General features: G+C 43.3%; 1 protein-coding gene across 12 annotated transcripts in view; it reads right to left on the bottom strand.

Moving 5' to 3' along the window:
- Positions 1 to 1,169: 1,169 nt before the first annotated feature.
- Positions 1,170 to 19,228, bottom strand: part of KAT6B (lysine acetyltransferase 6B) — a 204,435-nt gene continuing 186,376 nt past the window's right edge. For 8 of the 12 annotated variants that reach the window (XM_017962917.2, XM_017962916.3, XM_031652318.1 and 5 more), the window contains 5 exons: positions 12,988 to 13,219; positions 12,524 to 12,683; positions 11,578 to 11,928; positions 8,590 to 8,881; positions 1,170 to 5,311 (listed from right to left, as the gene is read on the bottom strand). In XM_017962917.2, the coding sequence (XP_017818406.2) occupies positions 2,763 to 5,311; positions 8,590 to 8,881; positions 11,578 to 11,928; positions 12,524 to 12,683; positions 12,988 to 13,219 (3,584 nt within the window). In that variant the 3' untranslated portion in view covers positions 1,170 to 2,762. The remainder of the gene's footprint in view (positions 5,312 to 8,589; positions 8,882 to 11,577; positions 11,929 to 12,523; positions 12,684 to 12,987; positions 13,220 to 19,228) is intronic. The other 4 variants (XM_031652319.1, XM_031652320.1, XM_003903737.5 and 1 more) reach the window with 1 other exon arrangement.

Here is a 19,228-nt window from a genome sequence, read left to right as displayed (position 1 = left end):
GGAACCCAGACATCGCACAAACCACAAGGTGTGATTAGCAGGCCACGGCCAAAGGGAACACAGAGGGGAATCTCAGCCCCCAGAGAATCTTAACCCAAGAGGAAAGAGACAAAATATGTGACAGCTTCAGGTTGGGGCCCGTGGGGGGCTCTGTGTAGCTTCCCCATCAGATTGCTTGCAGGCCCCAACCCCACCTCCAGGGCTCGGGCAGCCTCTTGCCCGATGTGTGGCCCACTGGGCTGCCCAGTCCTTGGCCACTCCTGAATGGACGCAGTGTTGGATTTGTGCAGGCACAGACCACCACTTCCCACTCGGAGCATGTTTCAGAGGTTTCTTTTCCTACTAGCACAGCACCTTAAATGGATCTTTTCCCTTTGTGCCGATGGCCCTTGCAGACGTGTCTTCTTGGAATCCCTTCCTCAGCTATTACATATATTACCCCCATTGACTTTGCACTTGAGGAAGGAAGGGACTAAAAGATAACATCGTGACACTAAACCCAACATACTTTGTAACTGTGAAAGAAAATAACCATACGGGTGAGAGTACAAGGCAGAGCTCCACTGGGCACCCTCCGTCTGCACAAGGCCTTTTATTCTGCTGTGTGTGCTCTATCCTGCCTTTGCATGATTTTGGGTCCACTTTAAGGCTTATATCTATGCTTTGTGCAACATCGATTTTTTTTGTGTTGGACCAACAGTGCAAAAGCAACTTTTTTCCTCCACAGGGTAGTGACCTGCTTAACAGGAGTTGCGAGCACACGTGTTCAGACACCTGGAGAGCTTAACGGGCCAGTTTCACACGGGTGCTAGGTCAAGAATTCATTTCTAGACTTACTGCTGCAATAACCAAATTCAAGCAACATCAGAACTGTCTCTGAACGCTATACTTGTGAATATTCACTTTTGGCAGGGGGTCTAAACTTTAGGCTCTAAAGAAAACATACAATTAACCATTCACAACAGAGCAAAACGTTCACACTTTTTAAAAAGAAGACGATGTTTCAAACATACAATCCCAAATTGGGTGTTTTTTGGTATTAATCTTTATAAAAAGGAAGTTTGCGACCCTGGTGCGAGGCTCGGAGGGGTGTTTCTACAGACGGTGCGAGTGAGGCAGCTGGATATTTGTGCGGGATCTCTTTGCAAATGAAGATCAAAGTCCAAAAGAAAAAAACAATTTCACTTTATTTTAAAGACAATGATTGGCATACAGAAGGTATGCACTCGCATAAAATAAACTTTCATGAAAAGCATTAAAATCCATTATAAATTAATTTATTAAATAGGTATTTGGTATATGTGATGGTTTTATTAGATATTACTCTTATTTATTGCCAACCCCTCCCCCAAAGTCAAAACAAATCAGAAAATCCCGTAACTCCAATTTACACTAAATAATTTATTTTCCCAAAATGTGTATGTGTTCTGAGGCGTGACACATGATACAGTTCCATTGGTCATTCTCTATCAATCATAATATGACAGGACACAAGAGGCTAAAAATGGCTCATCATAATTTATTTTATGTTAAAATGTACAGCTTTTTTTTGTTTGTTTTTTCTTTTTTTGAAGTGACTGACTAAAAAGAGAACAGATAAATACAAGAGTGTCGCTGGATCCTATTTTATACAAGGATTACGCCTCTCCTGCTTGGCCCTTACTGTCACCCTGTACAGGTACAAAGGCTACAAAAAAGGAAGCAATATAAACAGACACAAATAACTTTTTTGCTTTTTTACATGCGATTTGTAAGCTTAGTTTGAGCTATTCACAAGCTACTTTTCTATTTTTCCTTAAAAAATAACTCCAATATTTTATAAAGATAGAAAAATCTACAGATGGAATGAAAATGTAAAGTTAGAGGCATTTCCATAAAATAGCAACTTTACACCAAATTCACTATTTTTTTTTAAATCCTGCCAAGTATTTGGACATATATGAAATGTTTCAAAACCTGACAGATAAACACTGAGATATGCTTCATTCAATAAACAGAAGTCTGCATTTATAAAACAGAAAGCTGCCTTTTTTCCCCAAAGAAATCTGTCACCAAAATGGAAAAGGGTCTCAACTTTACACCAAACATTTAGCAATAAAACCCTTTTGACTAACCAAATGGGAATAGCTTTTATAGCTCTTTACAGTTTTATAATTAACAAAAATATAGTTTTTTTTAAAACCCTCAAATTAGGGCACCCTAATCAAGGCAAAAAACTTAAGAAATGGCTTACTGTTAGCACAACACTTGTACAGTACTACAAAATGCACTGTCACTAACAAAGACATTAGCGGCATGCTGAAGTGTCACCTTAAACAAAATATACAATAACTGAAATGCTAAAGGCATTTACATGGAGTGGACAGGGAAGGAAAAAAAAAAGCTCTAGGTTCAATATTAAAACAGATAATTTGGGGGGGCTTGATATCCACATTGTTTAACAGAAGCAGGCACAACAAGTGGCTGCCTCCATATTGTAGTCCAAAGAGAGGCCTTCCTTTGCAGAGAATTTTATATAAAAGTAACAGAAATGAAGGTACCAAAAAAAAAAAAAAAAAAAAAGGAAAAGGAAAAAAAGAAAAACAACTTGTATAAGGCTTTCTGCTGCATACAGCTTTTTTTTTTTTTTTTAAATAAATGGTGCCAACAAATGTTTTTGCATTCACACCAATTGCTGGTTTTGAAATCGTACTCTTCAAAGGTATTTGTGCAGATCGATCCAATAGTGATACCCCGTAGGTGTTGTGGACTGCCCACGTTGTCTACCTTCTCATGTAGGAGCCATTGAGAGACTGTTTGGACATGCCTGTGTTCATGTAGCCGTGATGTCCAGGGGCCGTGTACATCATGTTACTGTGGGGTGGGGTCTGCATTGGCTGCTGGGCATATGGCTGGGTGCCCATCATGCCCATCTGCATCTGCATAGGGTATTGGGGCGTTTGATTCATATAGCCATGATTGCTGTGGTAGCCACTGTTCATCATTGGCTGGGACATGCTGTACCCATTCATGGCGTTGAGAGTGTTCATGTTCATGTTCACAGAGTTGACATTGTAGGCTGGGGCTGGCATCAGGTTCACACTCATGTTCATGCCTCTTTGCATCGTTAAAGTCCGTGCAGGACCTTGCATGGCTACAGTCTGGGAGCGCCCATAGATTTGTGACTGATGGGTGGCAGCGGCTGGTGACAGAGACGCTGACTTGGTTCTCATGGAGACGTGGCCCTTGCTGGCAATCTGGGTTTGCAGTCTTTGGCTGTGAGAGATGCCAATATTTGATGCAGCCATGTTTCGTTGCAAAAGAGGCGGCGGCAGATTCATTGGAGGAGGAGTCAGGTTGGGGGGTGGGGTCATGGTAGCTTGTGCTTGGGGTCCCCCAGGGACGGAGTGTGGAGACTGAGAAAGCTGAACAAGCCCTGTGTTACTTAATGGTGTGGACAAAGAGGCACTGTTTGCATAGGAAGTCACAGCAGCGGAATGGCTGTAAGGCAATGAATGATCAATAAGTGTATTAGTTAACTGCTGCAGTTTGGCAAGGCTGAAGGTGGCTGATGGCTGTGGGTAATGCCCAGCCCCAAAATCACTCTGACCCATTCGCTCATATAAGCCAATGTTGGCGTTGCCCGTCTCGGGGATTTCAGCCAGCTGCATGGGTGGGGTGAAGTTAGCAGCCATGCTGCACTGAGCCAGCTGCTGGCTGCTGCTCGGAGGCCTCTCCACCACACAGCCTTGAGGAGACTTGACGCTGCAGGTCGGAGGGGAGCTGATGCTGGTTTGCTGCAGCATGCTGCAGCTCCCGCTGATGTTGGACATCTGCTGGGTGACAGCACAGCTGCTCTGTGTCAGACTGCTGGAGGTGAGGTTGCTATAGGAGCAGCTGTTCTGTGAAGAGCCATTTCCACAGATGCTGCCTCCCATAGTAGAATCGTAGCTGCTTGGGTTTTCGTAGTTCTCAGTTGTGCTCTCGATACTGCCCAGGTCACTAAATCCACTGTCTACGACTTGCTGTGAATGATCTGAAACTGATGGGACATCCATCATGGGACTGGTTTCCATGTTCTGCAGAGATGGCACTGAGATGGCACTTTGATCTGGGCTGATTTGGGCATAGCTGTTTTCCAAAGCAGGGACACTTGGGCTATTGACAGAACGTACGGACTGGCCAGGATGGGAGTGGACGGATGAAACTGGGCTACTGTGGTCTGACTGTTGGCAATCGTCCAGAGTGGTGGCAATCTGTGGACTTTGGTCTGCACGGGTGTAGTTCTGTAGGCTTCTACAGGCCTCTTGAGTCTCGGCACAATCCTGAAAGGTGTCGTCCTGTTCACTGCTCTCCTGGGTCAAAGACTGAACTGCCTGGACGGTCTCAGAGTCGATTTCCATGGTTGCTGGGTTTCCCTCTTTGAACTCTGTATCGACTTCTTTGCTGTTCTTTTGGTCCTGCTTCTGTGCCTGTTCTCCTGGGGGTGGCTCCTCGTCAGATTCGGGTACGGCTTCAGGGTCCCCAGCAAGCTCCTTGGGCTCACTGTTACAAGAGGCTGTCAGGTCGACGCCACAGTCCATTAAGACCTCTGGGTTCGAGTGACTAGGCTGCACATTAAGGTCTAAAAAAGCCTCCTGGTTTTCCAGTACTTCTTTGAAGCTTTCTCTGGGCAGCTCTTCCTTCTCCACTTCGGCAGACTCCATGTGGCTGTCATCCTCGTCATCGGCATCATGGTCCTCGTTGTGAGATGGCTCTTCGTCCTCTTCCTCCTCCTCTTCATGATCATCCAAACGTGCAGAGTCTTCTTTTTCCGTGGAGATTTCTGGTTCCTCTTTTTCTTGGCTTTTAGCACCATCTGGATCTTTTTCTACATTTCCTCCTCCTCCTTCTTCTTCTTCTTCCCCTTCCTCTTCTTCCTCTTCTTCCTCCTCCTCCTCTTCCTCAGGTTTGATGAGATCATCTTCTGGTTTTTCACCTGGTGATGTATTTGGACTTACAGGGGCACATGTTTCTTGCCTTCCGTTTTCCTCTTGAGGCAGCAGGGCTTCCCCAGCTTCCTTGGCCTCCTCCTCAATGCTGATGGGAGTGGGGCTGGTTTTTCCTTCTGAAGTCTCCTTCTGTTCTTCCACTGTTACCTGCTCATCAGGCTCCATGGGGGTTTCTGGTGGGGTGTACAAATTCAGTTTAAATCCGGTCTTCCTCTCTTTGTTTTGCCTCCACTTAGACAGACCACGCTTTGTTCCTTTTGGCCACGCTTGTTTGCACTTTAGAGGTTCGGGATTGTCTTTACTGCCTTCTTTCAAGTTACTTGAATCATCATTCATATTGTCTTAGTGAAGAGACAAAAAGGGGAAGGAAGAAAAACAGTCTTAGAAAGCATAACCATGGGCAACTTGAATTCATTCCTCTAAATTAATTAGCAAACACTGCTTTCAATTTGGCATGTTAAGAGTTGATGGTAAAGACATAATCAAGGCTAATGTGTAATAATATTGTGGTATAAACCAAGTAAATAACCTAGGCCTGGGAAAGTAACATATTGGGAACACATGGATATAGGCAATGCTAATGTGCTTATTTGAGTTTAATGAACAAGACATTCTCTGATGCAAAAACCTAGAGTTCCACAGTGTAAAAAAAAAATCAATTTGAACATTTACAAATTAGGACATACAGGGGAAAGGAATTAATGCTAGCTCATATACAAATCATTACTGTCCTCGAAAAATGACTAGAAGCCTTAACTCTCATATCTACCTAGAGAAAGTAAACCTCTGTGGACATTTATAGGATGTAAATGTTCTTGGATGACATGATTTATTTACTTTGATTTGAATGTGCTCTCTGGCATAAAAATAAGCTGTATACCTCTGAAACAAATCATAAATAACTAAATACCCAAAACAAATGCACTTGTCATCATCATTTTTAGGATCATCATTTTTGCATGATACAAACTACAATGTAATTACTAGCAAATTCCTGAACATTTAAAATACAGGTATTCTTTTTATCACGAATTCTGTCCACATTGAATTCTGGATCAGCATGTTGCTGATGTAAGGTTTGAACATTAAAGACAATCAGAAACAAACCATAATTGTGAAGTTCATTTCAGTTCAGGTGACCTTATTTTTACTGAACCTATATGCACATGTGAATATAGATGTAAATATGTACATATTTATATAAGCAGATGGATAACTACATACATATTAATAAATATATAAATAAATACATGTATAAAGCACCCAAGTATTCTTACGATCTTTAGATTACACTAATCTTCTAGAATCAGTGGTCAATTTAAAGGAAAAGCTTTATATAGAACAATAGTTTTATTAGAAACTCTATTTTGGAGAATAAAAATAAGATGTCACAATCATCATAAAACAGATATCCCTTCTGCCAGAAGAGAGTGAGTTCTAGTCCAACCGGTGAACAGCAGAGTAAGCACTGGCTGATTTAGGTAATAAAAGGATTACAGAAAAACTTACCTGCAAGTATTACTTTCAAACTGACCAGCTGAAAAGAACACATATATGATGCAGAATGGTTCCTTGAGAAGTGCCGAGTACCATGCCCGAGTTAAGAGCCATCTCAGGACATTTCTATTCACAATGGCAGGTAATAGCCATGCCAGTGCCCCCGGATTCCACATTCTTTTTATTTTTGAGACGGAGTCTTGCTCTGTCACCCAGGCTGGAGTGCAGTGGCATGATCTCGGTTCACTGCAACCTCTGTCTCCCAGGTTCAAGCGATTCCCCTGCCTCAGCCTCCCAAGTAGCTGGGACTACAGGCATGCATCACCACGCCTGGCTAATTTTTTTGTCCTTTTAGTAGAGATGGGGTTTCACCATGTTGGCCAGGCTGGTCTTGAACTCCTGACCTTAGGTGATTTGCCTGCCTCAGCCACCCAAAGTGCTGGGATTACAGGCATGAGCCACCATGCCTGGCTGGATTCCGTATTCTTATTCTACATGCTACTGGACCTACCAGCTTTTGTTGGAACAACTTCCAAAATCAGAAGATGAGTTTTCTGACAATTATTCTTAAGAAAGAAGGACATCCTGAAAGGAGTCAGGCATAATACGAGAAGACAGCCAAGAAGGGGAAACAAAGCTCATTCGCACACACAAAATGATTGCTCATCGCAGTTTGTTGTGGTTTGTATGTTGATTTGTTTAAAAAAAAAAAAACCCCAAAGAATAAGGCTTGGTTTCTCTATACCCAGAGTAAGAAGTCATTCCTTCAGCAAAAAAATGTATGCAGGAATAGCATTTCTGTGAACTAAGAACGTCAAGAAGATGCTTGTTCTTAAAACTGTGGCTTTTCAAAAGCTAGAGTGATCCTGTGGTTCCCAGGAAAATGAGATGGCCTGTTCCCCAGATTAGAGTAAGTTCTGAACAGAGTCATCTCGGCCAGAGAACAGAGACAGTATACCATAAACCCTCATGAGTCAGCTGGGAGCACACGTTCTCAACCTGACAGGCAAGGATGGGTGTTTTAAATACAGCAGGAAAGACGATTCACTGGTGTTCAGTATATTTTTTAGAGGATGGGGTACAGGTGTCCCTGTCAACTTAAAAAGGAAGGTTGTCCCTGTCAACTTGTATCAGTTTACTGATTTCTATATTATACAATATTATCAAAGCTAATCTTGATGTGTGGGTAAATTTAGATGATTTTTTTTTTTTTTTTTTTTTTTTTTTGAGAAAGGGTCTCATTTTGTCACTCAGGCTGGAGTGCAATGGCATGATCATGGCTCATCCTGAGCTCACGTGATCCTCCCATCTCAGCCTCCCAAGTAGCTGGGACCATAGGCACACATCACCACTCCTGACTACTTTTTGTATCTTTTGTAGAGATGGGGTTTTGTCATGTTGCTCAGGCTGGTCTCAAACTCCTGGGCTCAAGTGATCCACCTGCCTCAGCCTCCAAAAGTGCTGAGACTACAGGTGCACACCACTACACCTGATTAATGTGTGTATTTCTTGTAGAGATGGGGCTTTGCCATGTTGCCTAGGTTAGTCTCAAACTCCTGGGCTCAGGTGATCCACCTGCCTCAGCCTCCCAAAGTGCTGGGATTACAGGTGTAAGCCATCATGCTCAGCTTAGTTTAGATGAATCTTTATAGTAGTATATACTAAGACACCACTGATTGTAAGATGTACTATTGATTCACTAATATTTGTTTTCCAGGAAAAAAAGAAACGATTCCATTCAATGCTCACATTGATAATAATATATATCTTGATTTCAGAAATACTAAATGTGGAAAAAAAAGTACATACTAGAATCAAAGAAATGTAATGTGTTTCTCACCAACAGACTTAAAAGTTTTGGGGGATAAGCCAATTTCTGGTAAGTAAGATGAACCCACCTGGAGGAATGCTCTGGCCTTAGAAGTTGTTTAACATAAAATCCAATTCCAGGAAGAAGGGACAGAAGCTTGTAAGGATGGGAAAGGGCAGATGGGCACTTGCTCCAGGTGCATCAGCACCACTTCCCAGGTGCCTCTGGGCATCACGCCAGAGGCCTGCTCTTTGGCACCCAGTCAGATACAGACATTCTCAAGGGTAAGGTTTTTATCATTCCTCTACTTACTTCTACAAGGGTCAGCATTCTTAAAGCAATGATTGTCTTTTCCTTCCTCTTCCTCTGTTTGTCTTTTCTTCCCAGGCTGATGTTGGAATGCTTTTCTCAAGACTGGCTTCCTGCCATCTTCCTCCACTTCAATCTCGCAGGTAGGCTCCAGCTGTGGCATTGGCCTCTCTTCATCTGAGTTGTCGAAGGGCTCATTCAGTACTTCTGTCGTCTCTGAAATGGTCTCTGTTGTTACACTGCTGTTGATCCTCCTGCGTTTACGACCCCTTTTCTTCTTTAGTACAAAAGGCCTCTGAAATTAATTCCAAACATAACACATAAGAGCTCATGAGAAATTAAACGGTTGAGTCGACATGCAGTAGACGTGTACTGAACACGTGTCTGAGAATCTTACACGTAGAGACTTCTGTAATGCCTTTGTACTTAACCTTCCATTTGATGTTTAACATCCCTCTCGGGCTCCAACTACACAGGCAAGTGTTTTCCAAATAAAACAGTTGTTTACTCAAGCAGATGCTTTGAGAGGGAACATCCTAGCAGCTTGACTGGAGATTTTAAAAACTAAGCTTTGCTTTTCTAGTATATATTTTCCAAGTGGTACTTGCTGGCTTCAGTACTCCTCACATCACAGACATTTAAGGTCATCACAGACTCTAATGTCTTTATAAATGGTGCCGTAATTAACTAGCCACAGGGTTAACACATTTAATACTTGATAACTCTTGAAGGAGCACCCACTATATGGACAGCACTGGGAAATATGATACAAGACCAACCTACTTGTTCTCATTCCACAGGACTTCAGGAACTATGAAAATGAAAGGTACTTGAAGAAAGGATTACTGTTTATAATGTTAACAGAGTCAAGTACTGGTGGCTGCTGAGATGTAAGCAACTGATAACCTGGCAAAATATTTTAATAGAAGGCATCTAAAAACGTTAAAGACCTGCCAGATGTCTTATTTGTATGACATAAAAATATTTTTTCTTTTATTTTTCTTTTTTGTAGAGACAGGGTTTTGCCATGTCGCCTAGGCTGGTCTTGAACTCCTGAGCTCAAGTGGTCCACCCGCCTTGGCCTCCCAAAGGGCTGGGATTATAGGCGTGAGCCACTGCACCTGGCCTAAAAATATTTTTTCTGTTTGCACTAAAGGTTGGCATAAATGACTCTCCATAATTGTAATTATAAAATATTTTCCCCCCAGCAAAAAAGTTTTTAATGACACAAAATTCAAAGAGGAATAGCAGGTAGATTTGCTGCTAAGATGTAATTGTTGCCCCCCAGATTATTGAAAATACACTGCAAAGAAGGGTTCAATATGCTTGGTTAAAAGCTAACCTCCAGGTAAACTGTACTCAAGAATTATTATTATTATTATTTTTAAAATATTTATTTATTTTTTATAGAGAGAGAGAGTCTTGCTTTGTTGCCCAGGCTGGTCTTGAACTCCTGAGCTCAAGTGATCCTCCTGCCTCAGCTTCCCAAAGCATGGAGATTATAGGCGTGAGCCACTGTGTCTGGCCTCCAAGTATTCTTGTGTCTTACTTTTGTAATGCTCTGAATGCTCACTGAAGCACACACACAGCCGGTTAATCATATTCCGTAATTTAACATTTATGGTTATTATTCCCCCAGTCTGCCTGTCCTCTTTAATCCACGAGGGAATTTTCCCTAATATGAAGGAAGCCAAGGTAGAGAACTGGTTTTCTTCAGGTTGAGTCCAGTTCAGATCATGCCTTGGATGATTCTTGTTTTTGATAGTTTTAGAACAAGTTTCTTTTATTATATATACAACACATGAATACACACTCCTCCTAAGAAATGGAAACATTATTCTTAAGCCTGACGTCTACTTTGTGGGATGTTCCTTTCTACCACCTCCCCATGGAGACCCTTCCAGAAGACTGCCAAGCCTAGAAGAGCGCTGAGCTGGGAGTTAGAACAGCAAGTTCCCTAACAGATGCCATATCGGATGGCCTTGGGCAGAGCCTTAAGCTTGTATTGTGGTATCTCTATCAGTCTTGGCTGAACTAACAATATTGGCTCTCCTCTATGTCCCAGATAGATACGGAAGACAAAGATATCAGATCTGGGTGAGCAGTTACCTAAAAACAAAGTCAATTCTTTACTTTCTGTACCATTGGAGATGATATGGTCTATCTAGAGACACCACTGGACTACTAAGATCTGAGGAGATCCAGTAATGCTTTCTAACAATTCTGTGCCAAGAACAAGAGAAAGAAACAGCATGAAGAGCACTGGGCTTGGAGTCTTTTGGTTTTGTTTTGTTTTGAGACAGAGTTTCGCTCTTGTTGCCCAGGCTGGAGTGCAATGGTGCCATCTCGGCTTACTGCAACCTCTGCCTCCCTGGGTTCTCCTGCCTCAGCCTCCTGAGTAGCTGGAATTACAGGTGCATGCTACTATGCCTGGCTAACTTTTGTGTTTTTAGCAGAGACGGGGTTTCACCACATTAGCCAGGCTGGTCTTGATCTCCTGACCTCAGGTGATCCGCCCGCTTTGCCCTCCCAAAGTGCTGGGATTACAGGCGTGAGCCATTGCGCCCGGCCCAGGCTTGGAGTCTTGAGCACGCATTTGGTTCTGTTTCCATCTCTAATGAGTCATATGACCTTAGAGAAGTCTCCTGGCCTCTAGGTCTTGGAGGGTGGTTTAAGTGCTCTCTGGGGCCCCTTTCTGTTCCCATAAACCTCAGTTACTCTACTCCTGCAGACCAGCAGGTGGCAGTGACTACTAGACTACAAGGCTGGCCTGTCCCTGGTTTCCTGTCACAGTGCTAACAAACCTCAAAAAGTAAACATAATCATGACTGTGAGATAAACGATTATGACATATGATCAGCAGGACTGGGTACACACACATAAACTACGACTAAAGAACAGAGAGTGAAATACTAATAGAGAGAATGTCTGCAATGACAAATAAGATTTGATGGAAGGTGACTCAGATAGAAAATCTAAACAGACACCGACCTTTCTCTTTATGGCAACTGACTGTGGTTTCGTCAATCTCGGGGGAGAGCTTTGAATATTTTCTTCTTCTTCTTCTTCCTCTTCTTCCTCCTCTTCGTCCTCTTCCTCCTCCTCCTCCTCCTCTTCCTCCTCCTCCTCGTCCTCCTCCTCCTCCTCTTCTTCTTCACTGCTCTCTTTAGAGAGCTCCAGCAGCTGCCCTCGCTCCCCTGTGACTGGCCGGCTCTCCGGGGAATGCAAATATTTATTTTTCGATTGTACTTTTGCAGGTGATTGCCTACTGTTAGCTCTAGTTGACAGGACTTCTTGTTCCTCCTTCTCCCAGCAGCTAGCTTGTTCCATTAGCCGCTCAGCCTAAGTGGGGAGGGTAAAAATGGTGGCCAGTGAGAGGGCAGTTACACAGCCAGAGCCTCTGAGGATCAATGGCAAAGTGTCTCTAAGTCGGTTCTGATCAGGACAGCCAGCCGGCCAAGCACATTCCAGCTGCATCATCTCAGGAACCTTTTGCATCAGTTAGGATAACAAATCAAAGAAGATTGGGTTTCATGGGATATTTAGCAGTATTAATGATGCAGCGAATTGATTTGAGTCCTTTATCACTACATTACATGCTCACTGGCATGGAGCACTTTAAGCAAGTTCATAAACACAAAGAATCGATTGACACTGCAGCCTTGGAGCTCAGCACCGAATTTGATCTGATTACATGCTCTCAGTAGTGAAAAATGCTGCTTTGTAATCAATGATAAATGTTTCATTTTTCATACTCAATTCAATAAAATTATCATGTCTTACCATGAAACCTCAGTTAGGATAAATTAGTGCCATATCATTTCACATGCTATCTCTACATAACCAAGCTTTTGACAATGATCTTAATGACTTTCTTAGCTTAAGAATGCTACAAGATTGAGGTTACACAACTTAGGATGATAAAGACAATCATTACCTCTTTCTCAGCTTCTCGCTCTTCTTCAGACACTGCAGCATTAGAAATTAAAATTGGGGTCCACCTCAGACTGTCTGGATCAAGTTCATTGGCTCTGGAACAGGTTTTCAGCTTTTCCATGTGGCTCAATATCAACTTTTCCCGTCTAATGATGACAAATCTGTAATGTGATAAGGCAGAACAAGATGTAATCACAAGCTGAAATTTCACTTCAGCTTCACATACGGACATATGCTAGCACTAACGTTATCTGGGTTAGGAAAAATCAGAAAGCACCTCAACGAGAGGGTACAGAACACTGGAATCCAACCAGCAAAAAAGTGTCATTTCATGTATTATTTTTAGGAGAAAAGGTTTGTTAATACTGTTAGGGAACCTCGATCTTTAACTGGAATGAATGCACCTATCTCCAGGGACCCTTTCTGGTGTGGGATGCCTGAGCCACGGAGCTGCCCAGGACTCACCTGCCATCTCTCTTGTCGATCATGTGGAGGTGCTGCAGAGTGGTGGCAATGTCATGTGGGCACATGCCCGTCGCTCTGCTAATTGCTTTGATGCTGATGTGCCTCTCATGGTGGTGGTAGAGATACTCTAAGATGACGCTCTTCCAATATGCCAGGTAGGAGAGACGGCCCAGATCGGAGAGAGGCTTTTCAGGAGACCCTGCTTGGCCTTCTCTTCTAGAAAGCAAATAGCCTAGGGCAGAAAAAATAAAGGGGCATTCCTCACTTTGGCATTCCCAGAGCTTAGAACAGGAGCCACCAGAAGTAATATGAGTAGCGACAAGGTAAAAACATCACACCAGAGAAGTGCATTCGCTTTAAGAATGTAGCCTCTTCCCAGTTAGAGTGATTTGATCTCTGTGAAGTTTATGCTCCTGAACCTTTGACAGTGGCACTCTAAGTCAATTTACGCAGCTAGCAGCAGCATTCCAAACACATATTGTGGCATATTTCACAAAGACTAAAAGCGATGGCTGAAGACATTACTCCTGGTGAGTCTCAACATCTAAGTCTCTTACAGCTTTAGATTCTTCCAAAAACGAAATGTCAGGCACTTACTCAGAAATCCTGTCAAGGGACCACCCCAAACATTAATGGGCAAGTTGTTTTCCACAGGAAGGACCTAATGACCCTTTGACAGCTGGGTCTTAATAAAAAGAGAACGACCTCTGTTGACTCAAGAGTCTATATTGCTTGTTACATTTAACTAGCAGGTTGATCTGAAGCTTTGTTTTAGGACTAATAAAAGAATGTCTTTCAAGTCAACTGCTGCGACTCACATCAGCTCCACTAGCTCGATTTTCACCTCTTTCATAGAAATTAATTTACAATCCAATCCCAGAACATTGCTCCTACAAATTAAGACAAAACAAAACAAACTCCTTAAAACAACCTATTGCATGTATGCTCAGAAAATCCCCCGGCATCTTAAGCTTTTGAACGCATTTTACAGCATTACTGTGAAGGTTCCTTGGCAAAGGAACTTTAAAAATGAAAAAAAAAAAGAAGAAAAAAAAAGAAAAAGAAAAAAAAGAAACCAGCCCTTTAAATCCACTTGAAGGTAATGAATGAAAGCTGGCGGCTGTCTCGGTAATTAAGAGCCACTTATGGAGTAGAAAAGAAATGCTATAAACTAATGATATCTACCTTGCTCTAATTATCTATTTCAACAGCCTCACCTTCATGAACTTCCTAAGTTTAAACAAACATCAACCACATACAGTAGGTGGCAGCAATGACAAAATCATACTGCTCCGTAAACCACCCAAATCTTCAGCATTTTTCTTCTTTATCTACATTTCCAAAATGGCTGCATTCTCAAGAATTTTCTCAATTTTAGGGTTATTTTTTGTTAAAGAAGAAATCAATGCCTCTGATGCATTTTCCTGCCTCTCAAAATCACTGCAAATACAGTAATGCAGAAATATAAAACAAGCATCCAGCCTGAACCCTCGAAGGATATAATCACAGCATTTTGCATTTTGATGGCTTTAATCTGAATGCCATTATAAAGAATGGGCGTAAATTTAACTTCAGGTTTTGCTAAGGTCTTTTGACTTACTTGTCTCTTTAACCCATGTTTAAGTGCAAAGTATTTGACTGAATGCAAACAAGCACCACAACATTTTACAGTGAAACCACTGTCTACATGTAATTTGGCAGCAGGCTGGGGCTTTCAATAGCAGTGTGTCAGGAATGCTAACACAGTGATGGCCACTGTGCCGAAGCCAGACCACACTGTGTCCTGTCAACACGGAGAAGAGCTCTCTCTGTCTCTGTGTCGCCAGAGTATGAAGGGGGCCCACACCTCAGAATACAGATAATTGGCACATCCGTCACCTGCCTCCAAAGTGCTTGGTACATGCTGAGAAATGTACTCAGGTGGCCCGGGGGGGGGGTCCCAGCTTTGTACTCCTGGGGGGTGAGAACCATAGAGCCGTGGATATGGAACTATCCCCTTTTGTCCATGAGATCCCACAATTAAAAGTCCCCTGCAGTGAGTGTGAAAGTCCCCAGGTCCTCTACTGGTTCTTATTTGAATCCAGCAGTCAAGGACAGAAAGCCCCACTCCTCTCAGTCTTGCAGAAAGAATTCTGTACAACCAAAGTGTTCATACCAAAGTGGTATGTGCCCCCCCATACCTTATGTCCCCCACTACGATGGGCCAGCTTACCCAGAAGCACATGTGTTCCTTTGTTCTGTCTCCCCGCTACAGTCCCTAATCTGGAAGGCAGCAGCAGCCAGCATCAGGAAAACCCACGCTTTCCGCAGCTGTTCGTGCTTTCACACCCTGAAGTGGCGCAGACACACCCTGTCAGGGCCTGAGCCTAAATGGGTTAGGCCACTCAAACTAGCAGGCAACTTGGGGTCCATGGGGAGCATTTAGGCATAAACCTTTTAGCACCTGCTACTCCTACCATGTTAAGTGGCTGTCTCCTGGGACACTCCCTTGGACACAGACTTCAGGCTATGAATGATAGTCACGGAAGAGTCCTGGGGAGGTGGCAACAGGGTGATGAGCCCTGATGGGTGTGGGTACACTGACAGCCCAGTGGTCTTTTTCAGCAAACACCCTTGCACTGTGCTTGCAAAGGCCAGGAGAAAGCAGGGAGTGGCCAACACCTGCCAGGAGGCCATGCTTCCCTGGGTGCTGGAAAGAAGACAACTGCAAACCCAAGCTCCAGCCACAGCACAGCAGGCGGGTGTGCAGGGATGACGTGCACCAACACTGCAGACTGCCCAAGGCGACTACCCGAAGGGCCCACTGCATGGTTTGCAGTGGGTTTTTCCCTCTCCTCTCTGACTCATGAGACCCTCAAGGAACTAACAATAGCAGCAACCGGCACTTACGCCAGGAGCCATTTGGAAGTCCACAAAGTCTCCTCATGTAAGAGAAAATAGAATCCATCAAAACGATCAAAATGAACAAAGATACATTTCTGATTCCTTACTAGTTAAGTGAACTCACTTGTAATATGTTAAACTGCAGAGCTTAGAAGAAAAGTGTGTGTCATGTCCACTCCACTGGCGCACTTGGCGGATGTAGGACAGAATTCCATTTGAACGTGCAGCAGCACTTCCTCTCAGAAGGCTGCAGCTGGTGGCACTTCACTACTCTGACCCTCATAACATGCGATGTTTTAAAAAAGGAATTTCTTGCCACCTTTTGTTTCTTTGTACTTTTATTTTTTTGAGACAGAGGCTTGCTCTGTTGCCCAGGCTGGAGTGCAATGGCGCGATTTGGGCTCACAGCAACCTCCACTTCCCAGGTTCAAGCGATTCTCCTGCCTCAGCCACCAGGCCTGGCTAATTTTTGCATTTTTAGTAGAGACAAGGTTTCACCGTGTTGGCTAGGCTGGTCTTGAACTCCTGACCTCAATCCCTCAAGTGCTGGGATTACAGGTGTGAGCCACTGCGCCTGGCCTCTATTTTCTCTAGGCTCTTCACAACATAATTACAATATAGCCCATTTAAAGAATAATTTTTGGTAAGAACATTTTACTTATTGAGTAATCATAGAGATGTGGTGGTTTAAGTTACAGCTCTTAAATTTAACTTACCAAAAGGATTCCAAATAATTAATCTAAGATGCAGGGAAATAAAAAGCACTTATCTTGGCCAGGTGCGGTGGCTCACGCCTGTAATCCCAGCACTTTGGGAGGCTGAGGCGGGCAGATCACCTGAGGTCAGGAGTTCGAGACCAGCCTGACCAACATGGAGAAACCCTGTCTCTACTAAAAACACAAAATTAGCCGGGCATGGTGGCACATGCCTGTAATCCCAGCTACTCAGGAGGCTGAGGCAGGTGAATCACTTGAACCCGGGAGGCAGAGGTTGTGGTGAGCTGAGATCACGCCATTGCACTCCAGCCTGAGCAACAAGAGTGAAACTCCGTCTCAAAAAAAAAAAAAAAAAAAAAGCACTTATCTTGGAAGCTGGTGTATTATCCTGAAGCATCTGAAACAAGTACAATATACCCCTGACGAACAGATTCCCATGGTGCTTTAACACTTCTCCTTAACTCGGGATACTTTCAATCAGAAAACCTCAGCTCTCCCTGGAGAAACCTGGCTGTTTCAGATGGAAAACAAAGTGATGTTTGGAGGACAAATCCCAGTAGCTGCAGTATAATTAATCGCTGGTGAAATTATTCCCTTGAACTTGTCTGTGAGCCAGAGGTGCTGGCGAACAGCACCTACACTGTGAGTGGGAGCCTTGTAATTGAAAACGGGGTAGCCCATAAACCCCTCATCCACACCAACTATCTTGATCATAGCAAAAGCTGGCTTCCTCTTTTGCTTTACTGGAATTACTTATCCTGGGGAAGGTGACACCTGAGTTGCAGTATACAGGCCACATAATCAATTCAAAAGATTATCAAGATGTCTGCTTAAAGGGAAAGGAAGAACAGTGCAACTTCTGTCTATAAAAAGTAAGCATTTCTAAGCTGTACTGCATGGAACCCAAGTGTGCCTCACCTCTGTTAAGGCTGAACTACTTGTAGTAAGACAATCAAATCTCATGTTAACTAGCCCTGATTCCCTGGAGTTTGAAACGGTTAACTTTCCCCTAGGGGGAGAAAATCAAAGTGGTAGAGAGTTACCTCATGTAGACGGATCTATTAGGATAAGGAAGGAACTATCTAGACAAGGTCAAGATTTGTTTTTGCAGACCCAAATTCCCGAATTAAATTTAATTCCCAGCATAATAACTGTAATGTTAACGCTCACTGAAAATGAAAATTCCTTCCCTTTAAACTAGTGGTTTTCAAGGATGTAAATGGACCATAGTAGAATCATGTTCTCAGGCAAGGGCATGGATAGGGACAGGGATCTCCCCTGACAGGGGCAGACACCCTCACCCCTGCACACCTCCATCTTCCACTACCTGGAACCAAACCATATGAACCTCCTCAAACACCAAAGTGTAAACTTTGGCAACCTACTCACTCCCAACTTCCATCTGTCTGGATTATGTGAGTTTGGGGTCACCAGCTGCTTTTAGGGGATGATAATCTTTGAGGATTACACACTTTTCATCAGACACCTGTTTAGTTCAGCAAATCCTGCTGAAAGGTCTGTATCAGTCGACAGCACTGGGTTTGCAAGCCTGGGAACAGACACCAGGCCAGGGATTTATGGCAGCTTTTGAGCACAGGAAATCTGATGACTCTAACCAAGTTATCTCATGCTTGGAGATGGCAATTCACTGGTCTGTACGCTCATCTGTTCCTGGTTTCTGGTGCAGAGCAGCACTGTGACCAAGTGGATGAATGGCATGTTATCAGTTTAAATAATGATAAATGAACCTGACAGCCTATTTATATCTCCTCGTTTAAATTTTGTGGTGATTTTGCAGTTAGTGCAGAGGAAGCTGAACCTTAGTCCTCACAGCATTTTAAGAGAACCGCTGTGCTCTAAATGACCTGTGACCTGCCTGATATCTTACTGCTTTCCACTTATTAAAAGATACAGGTGCCTCCTTGGCAAAGATGGAAATTTTGAATTTTTCAGATATTTTACATTTTAAGAGATTGGTGTTGAAACTGTGGAAGTTTAAGAACTCTCTCCTGTAAGTCCTATGGGCATGACGTAATTATGTAGGAACTTGAATAAATGCTGCTTATCAAGATCTCAGTGTGGAGACCTGTGGCATCAACATCACCTGACAACTTGCTAGAACTTTAAATTCTCAGAACCTATCTCAGACCTGCTGAATCAGAATCTTTGGTGGGGAGAGGCAGAGCCCAGCATCTGTGCTTTCAGAAGTCCCCCAAGTGATTCTGATGTACCCGAGTTTGAAAACCACTGCTAGAAACCTGCTCTGAAGCTGCTGGCTTTGATGAGGGTGTGGCCACTGAAGAGAGTATGACTGAAGAATCTCAAATAGGTGAGACCTCACTCAGCTCCTTGGATGGCAGATAACTGGAGAATGGACTCGCCAAAGCCCCACCAAACTGAAATTTGGTTAGAGGTCACTGAGTTGCCAAATCGCTTTGTGCAGACGTTCTATGCCTCTGCTTAACAGAGGTTCAGTAGGTCTGGGGTGGGGCTTGAGATTCTGCACGTCTAACAACTTCCTGTGGCATGGACCACACTTGAATAGCAATGGTTTATACTTTAAATCGGTGGTTTTCAAACGCTTTGGTCTCAGGACTCAAAGAGCTTTTGCTTATAAGGGCTCTATCTATTGATTTTACTGA

Source organism: Papio anubis, chromosome 11, assembly GCF_008728515.1.
Source record: "Papio anubis isolate 15944 chromosome 11, Panubis1.0, whole genome shotgun sequence".
Lineage (NCBI taxonomy): Eukaryota > Metazoa > Chordata > Mammalia > Primates > Cercopithecidae > Papio > Papio anubis.
The sequence above is the reverse complement of the archived record's forward strand: the minus strand, read 5'-3'. Positions and strand labels throughout refer to the sequence as shown.